The sequence below is a fragment of the Aspergillus undulatus genome (genome assembly GCF_047715775.1).
Source record: "Aspergillus undulatus strain CBS 261.88 unplaced genomic scaffold BDV17scaffold_6, whole genome shotgun sequence".
Lineage (NCBI taxonomy): Eukaryota > Fungi > Ascomycota > Eurotiomycetes > Eurotiales > Aspergillaceae > Aspergillus > Aspergillus undulatus.
This window is the reverse complement of record NW_027396610.1, coordinates 85,781-101,831: the sequence shown is the minus strand read 5'-3', so window position 1 is coordinate 101,831 and position 16,051 is coordinate 85,781. Positions and strand designations below refer to the sequence as shown.

Here is a 16,051-nt window from a genome sequence, read left to right as displayed (position 1 = left end):
ATCCTCGGCTCAGCCAGGGCATCTAGAAGGGGATCGGGCCAATTATCAGAGACGATGGGCCATTGTGAGTCAACGAGTGGGTTTTCGCGCTCCAGTGGCTGATTTTCCGGAAAGAGATAGTCCGATTCCGACGCACCTCGCGGTATCTCTTATCTGGCTCAGTACGTCCCCGCTCGATCTCGCCTTGGAGGATTCCCCTTCCCTCTATCACGAACGACAACCCATTGATACGATCCGTGAGTGGCGGATCGATCTTGCGACGAACCTCGCGCGACGAGCCTCCTAACCTTTCCGACTTGGTACCTCACGGTCCAACTTCTCCCGCAAGCGCTTCACTATGGCTATACATCCCAGTTACCCATCGCAAGGGGATGTCCGGGGACAATTGTCGCCGCAACAGGCGCAGGCGATTTCCGCTTGGATGGAACAGGCTTCTGCATCTTTGGGCAACCTGACAATAACAGACTCGACTTCTACGAATAGCAGAAACGCTACCTTGCGCGGAGCGACTGTCTCGCTGTCGATCCCTCTAGACGATCCCGTTTCGGTTCCGCACGTTAATGCTGCATCAAGAGTCAGTATCGTGGGCCAACCCGCGGAGGAGACCCCGGTACCGAAAGTCACCTTTCGACGTCGAGAACCGCTCCGCCGTGACAGTCTGAAAAGGCGCGAGGCTCTGCTGAAGGGAAAGGACGGCAGTCGCCGGAGACAACGTTGGGAGAATGGTATGTGCTAAATGGTTGAAGGTGTTGCAATCAGGGTGATTCCTAGACTGCCATCTTTATCCGTGTTTTACCACACTATCGGCGGGTTCAAAATTACTGACAGGTCCTGCGTCTCCAAGATCGCCTCCTGCATAACCCCTGGGCTGAACCTCCATCCTCCAAGGACTGGATGCCACAGCCCACGTACACCCGTCACGAGCCTATGCCATACTTCCTCGCGCCGCTCTGGGATAAGCACTATGCCCACCTTGACCGACGCACGCCGAAACAGGCAGCCAGCGAGGCGAGGCCGGAGAAACATCACATCCCGAAAGAACTCCGTTTGAAGCTGAAACGGGCACGCGCTGCGCGTGGTATGCTTCAGGATTTAGAAGAGGATATCAGGCGGTTTATTGAATGCTGGAACGAGAGGCAGTCGGTGCGCCAGAAGGACGGTCTCGCTGACGCGCCGTCATTGTCCGATGAAGACTCCGAAGACGAAGTTGTTTTTGTCGGCCGGAATGGCCAGACGCATTATGCTCCAGATCGCAAGTCAAAGCTCCAAACCACGCGCGAGACAATGAGCTCGCATAATGAGCGCGACGGCGAGAAAATGGTCTTCGAAAGTCTTGTCGATGACCGCGCCGCTGGATTCGGGTAAGCCTTTCCAAGCACAAATATCATAGAAGACATCCCTACTCACGCTGATTATTAGTCGCTGGCTCGTCCACTCCATCGCCTCCTACTACGGCCTCCACACATGGTCGGTCACGGTTGGGAGCCCCGCGCGTCGAGAAGCCTATGTTGGATTCTACCCACCTTCGGGGAATCGCACAGGGTTGTTATCCCACTCGCCGATGAATTGCCGCCAGGAGGCAGTCATCCAGCCCGGCGAAAAGCTCCCGCAGCCCCTTTGGTCACAGGTATGATTCAGTTCATCTAGACGAGATACAGAACGTCTATCAATCTGTAACTGTTATAAACTAGATTATTATCTTGCTTATAGATCTAGACTGCCGAGTGCAGCCTGTATACTTTAGAGATATAGAAGCAAGCAGTTTCTTCTCTCGTCTCGTCTCGTATCAAGAGACTGGTCAAGTGTCATCTTCAGTAACCATTCTTGAACCAACTGCCTCCCGGTGAAATTTGAATGGACACCTGAGTGCTGGCGTATACGTACTTGACTTAGAATCACCCGACCACCTTCGAGTGCAAGTAGAGGGAGTGCTTACTCAGAGCTGAACTCGGTATAAGGAATAAACTGCACTCTGCAAGGGGATGGCGATTGACATCATCGACATCGACATCGACATCGATCTTGAGTCCAGAGTACGTACGCCGGACACCTTGCATATGAGTAGTGGTGCAGAGAACTGCGGCCCGAAAAGCACCTTTGCTGCAGATTCTGTACTCAATACCGGCGATCAGGATATTACTGCTACCATTTGCGCTCCAACAGTTCTCGCGTACTTCTTCGAGTCTGTGCTCTATAGAAGCGGGGTTCCACTGTCTGACAATCGTGTCTGAGAATGGACGTAAGTACGAAGCAGTACCCGAAAGTTTGGTCTGATCTGGCTTCGTCTGATAAAGTGATCTACAGAGGATTATCCAAGGGACTTGACAATACTCCTTCAGAGAGGCAATGAATGGTCTCTGAGTGACGTACTAATTAGTAGTGTTCCGTGTACAGTCTATACTTGCTTAGTCTGCGCGTACTCTACTCCCGCTGCAGCTGCGGTTCCGGCTCGGTTGAGGTACTCCGTCTGCAAGGTGAGGAGTCACATACAATGATATAATGACAGCCCTCAAAGTAAATGTCACACAGCACAGTGGCCTGATTCGAGATTTGACTGACAAGGCAACAGAAAGCAAGCAATCTCCGATAGACCAACGCTGGCATAGCTTACCAATTCATGATTGGTTAAGTTAGGCATGCCTCTTTGGTAGGTGAGAATCCTACTTAGGTAAGGTAGGTAAGTTCGGTCACTTTGGTGTCGTCACGCTGCTGTGCCATCTCAGTCGAGACGTTCTGCCTTCTTCCCCGTTGCGTGGGGGTCGTCCACGGTACAGTGCGAGGGGCTACCGGTGAGGTATACTCTGCACTGGCGATTACAGAGCGATCATATCGCATCATGACTCGAAGTTGCCGGAGCAGAGACGCAGTGCAATGCAGTCTAGTCGCGGAAAGGCAGCCTGACTAATAAAGGTTTCCCTGTTGATGCATGGATGCCCTGGTCAAGCCTAACCATCCTAAGTCAAGATATAGGAACGCGGAGGTAATCGAATCAGGCCCCTGAAGGTTACATAGAGTAGACTACCCCGTGGCAACCCCGTGGTGACTGGTGATCAAAGCTCTCAGAAGTGCGGAGTGCTCCCCAGCCATCCATCCTGAAGAAACTGCAGACCGAAGGCCGCATACGGATGCGCCGAGCAACGTGAACTGACGAGTAACGATGCCTTCAGGATTTCGTCCGAGCGTGACGTCGTGGTCGTGACCGGTCTGGCCCATAGATGATTTCTAGGCGGTTAAGAGGGTAAACAAGTATATCTGATTGCTGATCGGTGGGAAGAGAGGGTCTTTATTGATGGGACGATCGAATTTGTTGCATGAATGTGGAGATGCCTTGTTTCAATTGTTCCCTTGCCGTTCTGGACAATAATTTGGACGATACAGCATCATTGAGTCTTGGACTTATGTGATGTGGGCAATGGGAACCGATGTCGGAACGAATAAGGCAGCCTGTCAGCCTGAGGCAGTGAGGCCCGTTCTGCTCTGTTCTCTGGTTTCGGTACGGACCGTTGGCAATCAAATCCACAGCCACTGATCAGCTCAGTTCGTTAGGCACTCACTCACTTTAGGCCATCAACCTCCAGCCTCTCAGTACTCTATCGATTGCATCTCCTGCCGCATCGCTCAGGGTAACATTGGAGAGACTTCTGCGAACGCACCTGTCATACTACTGCCCGCTTCCAGCGTCTTCCACCAAAGCTGGGAGTGGGACGTTTCGACATGGTGAGAGCCATGTGAAACGGCTGGGGAACACAGGATTCGTTTCCCTGCAGGCTCGACCGCCCAGATCAGGGTGAAGTAGGATGAATCAGGCAACATCTCGCTCTCCGACTTACCCCCGCTAACCAGAATCGCCTCTCGCGGGAAATAATCGTAAAAAACGGAGGACCCGACTGGCTGGTCAGCCTTACTCTGCGAATCCTGCCGATGGTTCTGGGTCCTGGAACACGGGACGGGGTGATCATGATATGTCAACAATAATACAGGGTGATGGGGCTGAGTACGGTGGGCACTGGGTACAACTCTATCTGCTGTCTATCTACTTGGACCCTACCGCTCGTATAGTATCTGGAGTATGCTGAGGATGAGTTTGCCAATGGCCTCTAATGTGCAGAGACCAGTTTGCCCAAACCTCTATAGACTACCAGGTATAGTTCTGAGAAGCTTAAAGTGCTCTTATTTATTCTCCCTGGTTGTCCTTTATTGAATCTTATTGGGCACCACGGGGATCATCACTAAGAATGCCCCCAGCCAAGTATGGCCAGCCTGACGACGTGGCTCCTGTGTGCGCCCGGCTGGCTTCTGCTGCGAATTCTCCTTCGTTGCCCTCCGATACAACAAACATCCTGCGCCACTCCCGCCCTCTCTGCCTCTCTTTGTCTCGGACGCTCGCTGACTTCCAGTTCGTCATCTGCTATGTTCTCAGGCCCCTCGCTTTCTCCCATTCCTCCCCTTCGCTCAGCCAACAATCGGATGGTTGCCCACTCGCATTTACTTTACTTTCTTATTATTTATTTTTCTCCCGCCGTTTTTATGAATTATTTACTTAGGCAGATTATTAACCTTTCGTCCCCTCGCCTCGTCCAGGGCCTGCTATAGAACTTCCCTTCTGAGTAGGCGTGGTCCGACAACAACACTGAGACTATGATCTGAACGAACAGATATCTACTTGTATAAATAACTCTTCTCATTTCGCTTCCCTCCTCATTTTGCTTTTTTCTCTCATCTTCTGGATATATTCCTTCCGCTTGCGATAGACCATCTAAAGAGCCATACTTTCTCCCAATCGGGCAGGACGCCAGCCAACACCCCTGCTTACCCTCTCTTCTTCTGTCTTTGTTAGCGCCGCCATGGGGTTGTACACCACACACTCTTGTCCAGATGCGACAGTGACTCTAAGAAATGCAGCCAGCTCTAGCTCCACCGATAGCGATGCCTCGGACCGATCGAAAAGCACCGCCCCAACGATATACAGTGACCGGCCCATGTCAAAGCGGCGAGAAGAGGAGTTTGAGCTCTACGAAGAGGAAGATATTGATCCCAAGGATTCTGCGTCAACGTTTGGGACCGACACTTCGACAGATGAGATCGAGGATGAACCTCCCTTGTTCGAGGTGACGGACCGCAAACGGGACATGTTCCTAGCCGACGTAATTCCCTCGAGCTCCTCGACCTTTGGCAAGCTATTCCCTTCCTGCCGAAGACTGCTTATCCGCCATGACGATGCGACGCTCGACGGAAACATGAACCTCCGGGTGGATACGATGGTACCGCATCGAGCTGGCTACCAGCAAGACGTAATCCTCTTCCACCTACGCATGTATGACTTGTTCACCAGAAAGTTCTCCTTCCGCCGCTACTGCCGGGAATCGGGTCGCGAGGTCTGCCACTCAGAGAGGAAGGCGATATCATCAGATGACAAGCCACCGATGCTCCAGCGCTCGTGGACTAGTGTGCTGGCTAGTCTGCGACCAGGCTCTAGTGGGCATGGGCCTCTTTCAGGCGCACATCATAAGCGGCGAAGTTCTGAGCAAAGCGGATTCTACGAGAATGAGATTATTGGCTCCAAGGGTAGCGTCGATCGACCGGCTGCACTTGCCGATAGCATCATGCTAGAGTTCTCCAACTACGCGCATGTAGAACTAAAGCGGAGGATAGCCGGGATTTCGAGGCGATACGAGTATGAGTACTGGGGCACCAAGTACCAATGGAGACGCGAGTCACGCCGAGAGGGTGATCTGCGTGAGGTCTCTTACCACTTGGTCAACATGCGCACGTCCAAAAGAGTCGCCCACATCGTGCCCGAGATCTTAACTCCGATGGAGGCGATCGAAGAGGAGAGCAAGGGGGGCTGGATCCCCCCGTCGTCAATGTGGATCAGTGATGTTTCTTCATACAGGAACATGCATGATGTCGCCGAGTAAGAGCCCGGTATCTAATGATCCTTACCTGGGATTTGAACTAATTTGATGCAGTGTGATTGTAGCTACAGGACTGATGGTACTGGTTGACGATTGCATCCGTCGGCGATGGCATCGAAGCGGTCCTTCCCAATTCATACTACCAATGCGATCCTCCTTCTCGAGACCCAAGCGACTTATCGACGAGATGTTCCATCGATCCTGAGACAGCAGGCTTGCCAACCCAACAAGCACGCCATGCCGCGCATCCTAGCGAGTTGTCGTGTCGTTTCTAGCGGTGATTCTGCTGAGCAGACAAGCCAGCATTCGGAGTGACGTGTAGTGAAGCCGGCCCAATGCCGAACATTCCATCCAATGGATTGGGCGTGCCACCAGTTCAGCAGATGAACATCACGCACTCGAGGATCGCTTTCGATCTAATGACTTTTCTTATCATACAATGACCATGGATCTGACTGCTCTTTTTCTTCTTTTTTTTTTTTCCCTCGGTTCGTCTGATACCCCTGCACCTCGTGTGGATACTTCGGGGCGGTTAGATGGAGACACCCAAGTCCAATGGGTGCCGGATGACTTGCAGTGATTTGCGAGACAGCACACGAGGATCATTTGACCTGCATGAATTTTGGTTGGATAATGGATGCTCTTTTTAGCCGCGCTTCACTTTATTTGTTTCATTACTTGATTTTTGTGATGATTTGAGCGTTATCTTGAAAATTGTTGGCATTGGCGCCCATTGATTGGGCTATATTACTCGGCGCATATAGTTAGTTCAGGTTCGAGTGATTGGGATGCATGTATATTAGGCTAACGACACTCGGCTAGCCTTGCAGATACGACTACTCTTCATCAGGCATGAAAGAGATCATAGACAGAAGGATTCGACATGTACATTCTTGCTACCGGTTTCTGCCCGACTTGCTTTACAGAGTCTTGTCAAGTTGGTCGCTTAGAATCGGCTTGATTATATAGAACGGCCATATACAAAACTTCTATGAGATGCACTACTGTGGTACACTACAATTATGCAATCATACTTGCTGTAGAGAGTATCCAAACAATCAGAGACAGCTGCATACTGTATACTAGAATAAGCATGATGCGGGGAGATCGAGGCTCATCCAGAAAAAGAAAGCGCGCGAATCAGCTGCACCTTGCCGGCCCTCTGCTGGGCTGCTTCTCTCCCTTCCTTCACCCCTCCAGTTGGCGTCAAGACGTCAATCTCGCCTCCTTATGCAGGTTCATCTCTCCGAATGCCGTTCCATTGCTCTCGGCTTCTTCTTCCATTGTCCTCTGCCAGTGTCTCCCTCCCCACCATCCAGTTTCGCTCCAGACACGCGATGGGCGATGCAGGACGTATGAATGCCCAACAACATACCCGAGCTTGGAGGCAACGAATCACTATTGCTTTTAACATTAACTCGATCAGAATCTCCGGAGAGGCCGCCTGAGTCTTTGTTGGCAGATAGTCAATCTAGAACATGTCCAGGCAGATGACGCTTTGAACGAACAACAAACTCGCGCACTTGGCCGAATCTCATCCTTTGTTCTCTCAGTCGTCACACCTTTTAGCGCCCTCAGCGGAAATCGCTCCCTGTTGCCGCGAGATAGCTCAGCCCAGACAACCTAAAACAGCCCCCTAGTCGCTTACAGTCTGCAACCGCTTCTGAGAACCAATGATTCCTGCAGAGCGATCTTGCTCCTGGCCGTTTTGAGGTTCAGGGCTGGCGGGATCGGAACGACCTTGAACGGTCCCCTGTCCAGATCGAAGACCAGAGGATTTTGATCGTCCTGATGAGCTGGCACAGTCGTCTGGGTCCATTTCGACTCTGTGAGTGGCCCAGTCCGTCCAATATCAACAACAATTCGTCGCTTTTTGACTCCTCAATGGGCCACTCTCCGCTTTTGGGCGACGACTCAACCAGACCTTGCCCCTCATGGACCCTCCATTGTTTCCGAGCTTTATCACACTCTTTCCTTTTTCCCGTTCCTGCCTCGGAGTCATGTTCAGGATGAGGCAGCCTAGGCCTTGTTCATACCCGATGGCACCTCGTTCTACGCGGAACAGAGGGAAAAATATTAGTGGCCCGCGAGTCACAACGATGCGAGCAATTAAATTAGAGTACTGAAATTCAAAATCGCATGATTCGTCCAAACCGGTCCAGAATAACCATTATTCCTCCTGTACCACAAACGTCACTGCTGTTGTCGCCCTGTTCCCTGTCAACTCAACGGATCTCTCTAACCATAGCGGGGACTAGTGGCCCTTCTTGCCATAAGCGTTGGCGTTTCTTCAAAGCCATATTCGTCGTCGGCGTGCGCCGGCCCGTTCCAGCTTGCAGCCTCAAGATGATCCGCAGGTTCTCCATGCCCTGGCACTCTTTGAGTGGAGAGTAATGGAGGGGGGTAAGTTGCTGGCGCCGTGCCATGTCCTAGAATCATGCATAAGCCTGTCTGCTAGGTCCTGATGGTTAGGTCCCGTGTTTGCCATGCCAAAGGGCAAGGAAAACTGACCTGCCTGCACCGCGGGCGCTATTTTAAAGAAGCGGCCCACAGTTTTATACGCTGCTGTTCCCCATATCCACCACGTCTGTTCGACTTAAGAAAGGGAAGGTCAAAACTTTTCTAGATAAGAGAGGGGAAAGAAGAGGGAAGCCTTTTTCATCCTCTGGCATTGCTTTTTTCGTGACAACTTCTCTATCATATTTTTTCGAATTGCTCACTCTCTTTCTCGCTCTGGGACCTTCAAATTCAACCACTCGTTGCCACAGCACACAGCGTGATCACAAGTCCAGACGAAGAGAAGACCGCCATCACAGCAAGCCCCATCCGTCCATTAATTTCTTTGCATCCTTCGCTTGCTCCGTGAGACAAGAGAGCCCTCTATAACGTCACGACCTGACAAACTCTCCCTCTCCCACCATGTCTGATCCAAGGCTCGATATCAAGTATGACTGGCGGTTGAGACTTGAAGGTACGCCCCACATCCCAGCTATTCTTCTTGTGGGAATTATTGTGACGCTTGATTCCTTTGCGGTCGTCTCGCTTGGCCTCCGCAGTGGTTTGATCATTTGATGTGCTAATATGAGTCTGCGAAGTTTACTGTACCAAAAATGGGTTGCCGGAGCCGAAATACAACACATTTTCCGACCGTCGAGGTATGTGTATCTTTCATATCTGCCTTTCCTCCTTTCCTTCAATACGTTGAGGCCTCAAGCGCTTTGTCTGGCGGGATTTCGCTCGCTCATTTCACTTCTTTGTGGACTGGCCGAGTGGGTACGTTCAAACGAAGAGACATAAACAATCTCGAATGCGGCCACTTCGTCGCAGCGGCAGAGTGGAGTCTTCACCCCTCACCGACTTTTATACTGGACCATCAAATTTTTTTCTTCATCTTGCTGACGGAAATTTCTCTCATAGGAGGTCGTACAGCGTGGTCCTGTCATGTCATCGCCAAAGGACGCACCTTTGCCGCCCGATATTGGTTTGACGGCGATTACGTTCAGAATGCAATGGAAGACGCTGCTGAGGTAGCCCTCAAAGAAATCGACCGTGAGGCCCGTCAGCAATCTAGTCAAGGACCGCCTTTAGGGTCCGTCAAGTTTGACGGTGCATGAGCTGGGATTGCTGTACGATTGGGTCTCTTTTATATGCTTCGCTTCTACCCTGCCCTCCCGAGGGATTCCTTTCTCGACTTTGTCCGCTCTGCCACAACTTGACACTGCATGCGACGCGCTCCGGATTGATACCAATCTCGCAGACATGTACAACATTACCGGCTGTCGACATTATTGCTAGCTTACTTCTTTTGATGCGGAAACCATTGTTATAAGCGAGTGGATTTATACTAGGTACACATTCGGCGGGAACAGAACGAGAACAATTTATTTCACGATATTCTGAGACTTGTCAGTCCGGCTGATATTACTTTCGTCTTCAATTGTTCTATAATCAATCAATACCGGACTATGAGCATGGCTGTGGTTCAATCTCATTCATTTTCTTATTTTACGGCAAGCCGGCGTGACAGACGGACCTTGCGGCACGACACCGCTGGAAAAGTTTATGATGCATGAAATTTCTTGCTATTATCTTTTACTTTTTCTCGAGACGCTGCTTGAGTCTATGGTAGAGAGGGGACTCGAGTGAGCCTTCAGTGTCTACTGCGGGGCATTGCAAGATTCTTCTTTTCAGCGTCATTCACATACCACTAGTAGGCAGTAGTCAGTTGATGGAGTCCTCGGTCTAGTCACCATTGGTCCCTGATCAGTCTTCAAGACGGAACTCACTTACCCTGGCAGCAACTTCCAGTAAGGATATCCAAGAGATTAGGCGCTTGTGCATCGGCACTGTGCATTGTGCAGAAAAAGATCTCGCCGATCTAATACCGCATTGGCCATGGACGGTAGTGCCGTGGTGGATACCGATACCGGCCAAAACTGTGCCTCGGAGCATTCCTGCCTCTAGCATTGCGTAGGCCGGGCAGCCCTCATACTTCAGATGGGGCCCATGCTTTAACTTGGAATACAATGAACTCTGGAACGAGATCTACATAATTAATAGATCTTATCTTGGATCTGAACCGTTGAGCTTAACCTTATTTCCCGTAAGATCCAGCGATCCAGAAACTAGCACTTCACGTGCTGACTGCGTTCCATGGTTCAGCTCTTCGATAGTCTCCCCGTCAAGGTCCCTGCTTAACCGCTTTTGTATATTGCACCGGTGAACGGGCCATCTGGTATAGTACCCTCTGGGGTTCCGAGTCTGTAAATATGGAGTGGACGCCGTTGATAGGCACCGCTACAGAGACACCGATAAGCTAATCTCAGTGTAGATATGTTAGTTATACTGTCTCTTTCTCAATTCCGGATATGTGATATGTTCATAGCGATAGTAATCAATGAGCAATGAGCATTACTCAATCAACCCAAACCACTCAATACGCAAACCTCCCCCTCCCACTCCCCTTTCCCTTGCTTCTCTTATTCCTCCACCCATAGTAGCCTCTCAACCCCAAACACCCCACTACAACAAGTAGCAAAAGCGCCGCATTAACCCAATGCCCCGTCGGATACCCCCGTTCCTTCTCATTGCTCTTATAAATCCACACACCGACGATCTGGCCCGGCGCACCGAACGAGACGTTAAGCGCGATTGCGAGTCCCGTTCCGGCTGTCGATTGGATGTTGGAACTTAACCAGCCGAGTAGTGGTGGGATGCAGGCGAAAGATCCGCTTGTCGCGACCATTAGGCAGCCGTAGCGGGACTGTGTACCATTAGAGATTGGATGGTTTGGTGGGTGGAAGGAGGGAGAAGGGGAAGGAGACGTACGAGGTATGCGTCTGCTGGGAGGACGGCGGAGGCTAGGAAGCCCATTGCGCCGATGAAGGAGAGGGCTGCGGAGTGGAGGCCGCGGCTGTTGGGGTTGAGGTTAGCATGATCCGTTGCCATACTTATACTGGGGTTTGTAGAGATGATGGGGTCGGTTCGGGTATGTACGCACCTATTGAAGTGGTCTGCGGACCAGGCTACGACCGTCGTGACGACATATGCTACCGCGCACGGGGGAACGGTCATGAGCTGGGCCTTTAGACTGGTATACCCGAGTCCGCTGGTAATTGCTGGAGTAAAAAGTGATAGACTGGAGAATGGCGCGGAGATGCCGAAGTAGACCTATTAGTGTTACCACTTGTCAGCTCAGCTCAGCTCAGACTTGTGGGCAGACGAATGGCGGAGTAGAAAGTGGACTGACAAGATAATGCGCATACAACCGCCAATCCAACAGAACCCCCTTCGCATCTTCCCAAGTCATGGCCTCCGCGCCGCCCTTCGACCCCTCGACTTCCAGCCTCTTCGCTGCAAGCGCCTTCTCCTCTGTCGACAACCAGCTCGCGGACTCTGGATAGTCCGGGAGAATGAACCAGACCAGTATAGCGGAGGCGCAGGACGGCGCACCCTCGATGATAAAAAGCCACCGCCACGCCGAGAGCCCGTCGACTTGATTCATGTGTCCGACGCCGTAGGCAATTGCGCCGCCAAAGGCACCGGCTAATGTTGCCGAGGCGAGGATTAGGGCTACGCGGATTGAGCGCTCCGAGGTGCGGTACCAGAATGTTAGGAAGTAGACGAGGCCTGGGAAGAGGCCGGCTTCGAGGACTGTTGGGTTGGTTAGCTCTTATTTAATATTGGATTGGTCTGAATTTGTGGTTGTTGACGTACCTCCGAGAAGAAAGCGGAGGCCTGCGACCTGCGCGTAGTTGTGCACGCCGCCTAGACCCATTGTCACTGCTCCCCATGATAACATCAAGAATGCGATCCATCTCTGCATTACATTAGAATTGAGTCGTGGGACTAGTCAGGTTGGGTGAACGCACGCTCGGTTTGAGCTTCTTGAGGAGGTAGTTGGAGGGTACTTCGAAGACGGCGTAGGCGATTAAAAAGACCATCAGTGCGATTCTAGCATGGTCAGCGCTGGGCGAAGCGAGCAAGAGGCTGTGCTACGTACGTATATTCATACGAAGACATGCTCGTTTCGGTCAGGAGGTCATTGCCGGTCTCCGAATTCATGATTCTGGCATTCCCTGCGACGTATGAGCACCACATTTGTAACAGAAGTTGTACAGCATACCGATATTCGATCGATCAAGATAGCAAAGGAGATATATCAAAGCACTGAGGGGGACGATATGGAGGTCCTGCTTCCAGACCAGCGCCTTCTCTCTCGCCTGAAGCTCGGGGTCGTCGACGTGGTTCTAAAAGCCCAGATTAGCCATCGTTCGGTAATGTAAAGCTTCAATCATACTTCAAGCGCTGACTCCATGTCAGTCGCATTGAGAATGCCGCCCTGGGCGACTTCTTTCTCTCTCATGTTGGCGGGGGTAATGGGAGAAGTTCAGCGCAAACTCAAAGAACTTTTTTCTGATCCTTACTGATTATAAGAGACCGAAGCGAAGCTAGGAGCAGGGACTAGAGCACGCGCCGACAGGGACCTGCACCCCACATGGTCGGAGTTGGGCTAGATTATGGGGTGAGCCAGCCACAGGGTGCATACAGGCATTGGGATGATCCGTCCACCGTCAACAGAGAACCACGGCTGTTCGCGAAGGTCGGTCAACCTCCGATTTGAATTTCAAGTTTGATTGAAGCTGCTCATAGGGCGAAGTGGTTCTGGAATCGGCGTGTGGTCCACATGATATTGCTTCCTCCATACTGTGATTCGCTCGGAATAACACTTCGTTCATCTTGTACAACACAGAAGCCCAATGCAACATAAGAGCACGGAGGTTAGACTCCAGAAAAACGACAGTTGGAAGGGCTTTCAAGGCCGCTGTCAAGACAGCCGCGTGAGGCCTCGAGGATGGCTCAAGCAGTGCAATCAGGTATAGAGATTGGAGAACCGGCCGAGGAACGATTCTACGGGGTAAACCATGGTCTGCTCCACAACCGATTTGGAGCATTGGAGAACATCCCCAGCTCACGCACTCCTGCTGAGAGTCAGATAGGTCGCGAGAAACAACCTAGGCATTGGATAGTAAGCGCACTCGCCTGATCACGGTGCTGCATTCTTCTATCCAGAATTCATCACGATGCATCTCAAGCACGACGATCAAGAAGCTTGCCCGGGTGAGACGTACCGATCTCGGGGCCGAGCGTCGAAAGTCGAGACCCTGGCGCCGTCCGGTAACAAACGGTATCTGACAGCACCACAATACAGACATGGAGATAAGATCTGCAAACAGTGCAAACACATCTCGAATTTATCCAACAGTCAACACCACCCCATGCTTTTTCTAAATCCCATTTAAATCTTCTAAATGCTATATACCCGGGCGAGACACTTATTGCAGTCACTATATATACCAACCAGCGCAACATCTTCATTGCCCGCCCGATCCATGTCCTCAACCCCGCCCCCGCCGCGGAAGGCCATGCCTTCAGCACTGACCTTCGACGTGCACCGCAAATGCTCCGTGAGTCAATGCGAGCTCGCTTCCTAGTCATCAATCACAATGAAGAACACCTTGCTAACGAACATACAATGCTGAGACAACTAAAGCCCGCGCCAGCACCCTCAGCCTCCCTCATGGCTCCGTCCCCACGCCCATCTTCATGCCCGTTGCGACGCAGGCGTCACTAAAGGGCCTTACATACGACCAGCTGAAACAGACGGGGTGCATGCTCTGTCTGAATAATACATACCATTTGGGCTTGAAGCCTGGGCAGGCGGTCTTGGATAGTGTAGGGGGTGCTCATAAATTGCAGGGATGGGATCGGAATATCCTGACGGATAGTGGGGGGTGAGTAATGAGACAGATATCTATGCGGGCGGGATGAATCTACGAAGCAGTCAGTCGCTGACCGTCAGTGGTGTGCTCTAGATTCCAAATGGTTTCGCTGCTTAAGCTTGCAAATGTTACGGAGGAGGGCGTGCGGTTTCTCAGTCCGCATGATGGGACGCCGATGTATGTCTTTTCTATTCCTCTCCCTCTCTAGAATCTGCAATAACGACTAATACCAGGCTCCTAACACCGGAACACTCAATATCCCTCCAAAACTCCATCGGTTCGGACATAATCATGCAACTCGACGACGTAATCGCCACAACATCTCCAGACCACGCGCGGATCCACGAGGCCATGGAGCGCTCAGTCCGCTGGCTAGACCGGTGCATTGAAGCGCACAAGAATCCCGAGACACAAAACCTGTTCTGCATTATTCAGGGCGGACTAGATCTGGAGTTGCGGAAAAAGTGCTGCGAGGAGATGGTTGCGCGGGATACACCGGGCATCGCGATTGGGGGGTTATCGGGGGGTGAGGCAAAGGAGCAGTTTTGTAAGGTGTATGTTATTTGACACTGTTCTAGGACGAGGGTGGTGTGGTGCTGATGTAGACAGCGTCGATACATGCACGGGTCTTCTACCGGAGTATAAGCCGCGTTATGTGATGGGCGTGGTAAGTCAAGTCACGGCACGATGGTTGCGCAGATGATACTAACAACTCACGATTTAGGGCTACCAAGAGGACTTGATAGTAGGAGTGGCCCTCGGCGCAGACATGTTCGACTGCGTATGGCCAACAAGAACTGCCGTGAGTATCGTTTTTTCGAACCCAAAAGACTCACTGCTGATTCTTATTCTAATAGCGCTTCGGAACGGGCCTAATCTCAACGGGAAGCATCAACCTCCGCCACGCTTCCTTCGCACACGACTTCAGACCCGTCGAAGAAGGGTGTGCGTGCATGACATGCAAGCCACGAGAAGAGGGCGGACTGGGCATCACAAGGGCGTATATCCACCACCTAGCTGCTAAAGAGACGGCCGGGGCACATCTGTAAGTACCGACTGGTTTTCAGCTGGGTCGGAGACCGCATGCTAACGTGCGTGCAAATTCAAAGCCTCACCGTACATAACGTCCACTACCTTCTGAACCTGATGGGACGAGCGCGACAGGCTATTCTGGAAGACGAATTTCCGACTTTCCTACGTGCTTTCTTTCTGAATTTGTACGGAGAGAAGGGGGGGATACCGAGCTGGGTTGTGGATGCTTTAAGGGGTGTTGGTGTTGATGTGCTTGGGGACTAATACATATCGCATCGAAGTCAAACAAAGAAAAAAAGAAGAAACCAGAATCCCACTTCATTCACATATATAGAGGTATAGCAGCAGCAGGTCACGGTAAGGCAAGAAACTACCACTATAAGACTTTTTTCAATAAAACATTTCAATCCCAAAACCGCCCACCTCACCTCACCCACCTTACTAACCCCCTCCATCCCAACCTACTCAGTCTCCATCCCCTCCAAAATCTCATCATCATCAACAACCGCATGCTCATTCCCCGCCGCAAAGACCCTCGCAATATTCACCGCCTTCTCGGCATCCCGCCTAACGCCCGGGTTCAACCCGAAGTGCGCCATGAAGGTTGTCCAGCCGCCGTAGGAGTCGGTCACTTCGAGTTCTTCGTCTGTGAGGTGGGGTTCGGGGCCGGTTGAGGTTGAGGTTGAAGGACCGGGGTCTGTTTGGGGTTAGTTTGGTTTGGTAGTAGGATAGATAGGTCTTGTGTCTTGCTGAAGCTTTGCTGGTTGGTTTTGGATGGTAGGTATTCAATTGGATGGGTGGTCTTTCTGGCTGTCTTCCTGG

The 16,051-nt window shown here is 51.5% G+C and overlaps 5 protein-coding genes across 5 annotated transcripts; 4 read left to right on the top strand and 1 right to left on the bottom strand.

Annotated features, from left to right (window-relative positions):
• The first annotated feature begins 56 nt into the window (after nucleotides 1-56).
• On the top strand, nucleotides 57-1,808 carry BDV17DRAFT_192872 (uncharacterized protein). The gene is made up of 3 exons (XM_073755141.1): nucleotides 57-725; nucleotides 845-1,361; nucleotides 1,420-1,808. The coding sequence occupies exons 1-3, from the start codon at nucleotides 338-340 to the stop codon at nucleotides 1,631-1,633; spliced, it is 1,119 nt and encodes a 372-aa protein (XP_073619139.1). The 5' UTR covers nucleotides 57-337; the 3' UTR covers nucleotides 1,634-1,808.
• Nucleotides 1,809-4,719: 2,911 nt separating this feature from the next.
• BDV17DRAFT_192898 (uncharacterized protein) lies at nucleotides 4,720-6,513 on the top strand. The gene is made up of 2 exons (XM_073755142.1): nucleotides 4,720-5,914; nucleotides 5,970-6,513. Exons 1-2 carry the CDS (start codon nucleotides 4,845-4,847, stop codon nucleotides 6,118-6,120), a joined length of 1,221 nt encoding a protein of 406 aa, XP_073619138.1. The 5' UTR covers nucleotides 4,720-4,844; the 3' UTR covers nucleotides 6,121-6,513.
• A 2,321-nt stretch (nucleotides 6,514-8,834) lies between these two features.
• On the top strand, nucleotides 8,835-9,529 carry BDV17DRAFT_287831 (uncharacterized protein; the record flags this gene model as incomplete). The annotated part of the gene is made up of 3 exons (XM_073761248.1): nucleotides 8,835-8,886; nucleotides 9,011-9,070; nucleotides 9,333-9,529. 3 exons carry the CDS (start codon nucleotides 8,835-8,837, stop codon nucleotides 9,527-9,529), a joined length of 309 nt encoding a protein of 102 aa, XP_073619137.1.
• A 1,319-nt stretch (nucleotides 9,530-10,848) lies between these two features.
• On the bottom strand, nucleotides 10,849-12,884 carry BDV17DRAFT_300561 (putative MFS transporter; the record flags this gene model as incomplete). The annotated part of the gene is made up of 9 exons (XM_073764086.1): nucleotides 12,715-12,884; nucleotides 12,541-12,664; nucleotides 12,418-12,493; nucleotides 12,287-12,368; nucleotides 12,132-12,234; nucleotides 11,665-12,068; nucleotides 11,416-11,585; nucleotides 11,244-11,328; nucleotides 10,849-11,178 (listed from the first exon to the last, which is right to left on the bottom strand). Exons 1-9 carry the CDS (start codon nucleotides 12,778-12,780, stop codon nucleotides 10,849-10,851), a joined length of 1,440 nt encoding a protein of 479 aa, XP_073619136.1. The 5' UTR covers nucleotides 12,781-12,884.
• An 844-nt stretch (nucleotides 12,885-13,728) lies between these two features.
• Nucleotides 13,729-15,644, top strand: BDV17DRAFT_254128 (tRNA-ribosyltransferase family protein). Its single transcript, XM_073756730.1, has 8 exons — nucleotides 13,729-13,882; nucleotides 13,959-14,209; nucleotides 14,291-14,374; nucleotides 14,431-14,751; nucleotides 14,807-14,864; nucleotides 14,922-14,999; nucleotides 15,055-15,242; nucleotides 15,307-15,644. The coding sequence occupies exons 1-8, from the start codon at nucleotides 13,808-13,810 to the stop codon at nucleotides 15,491-15,493; spliced, it is 1,242 nt and encodes a 413-aa protein (XP_073619135.1). The 5' UTR covers nucleotides 13,729-13,807; the 3' UTR covers nucleotides 15,494-15,644.
• The last annotated feature ends 407 nt before the right edge of the window (nucleotides 15,645-16,051 follow it).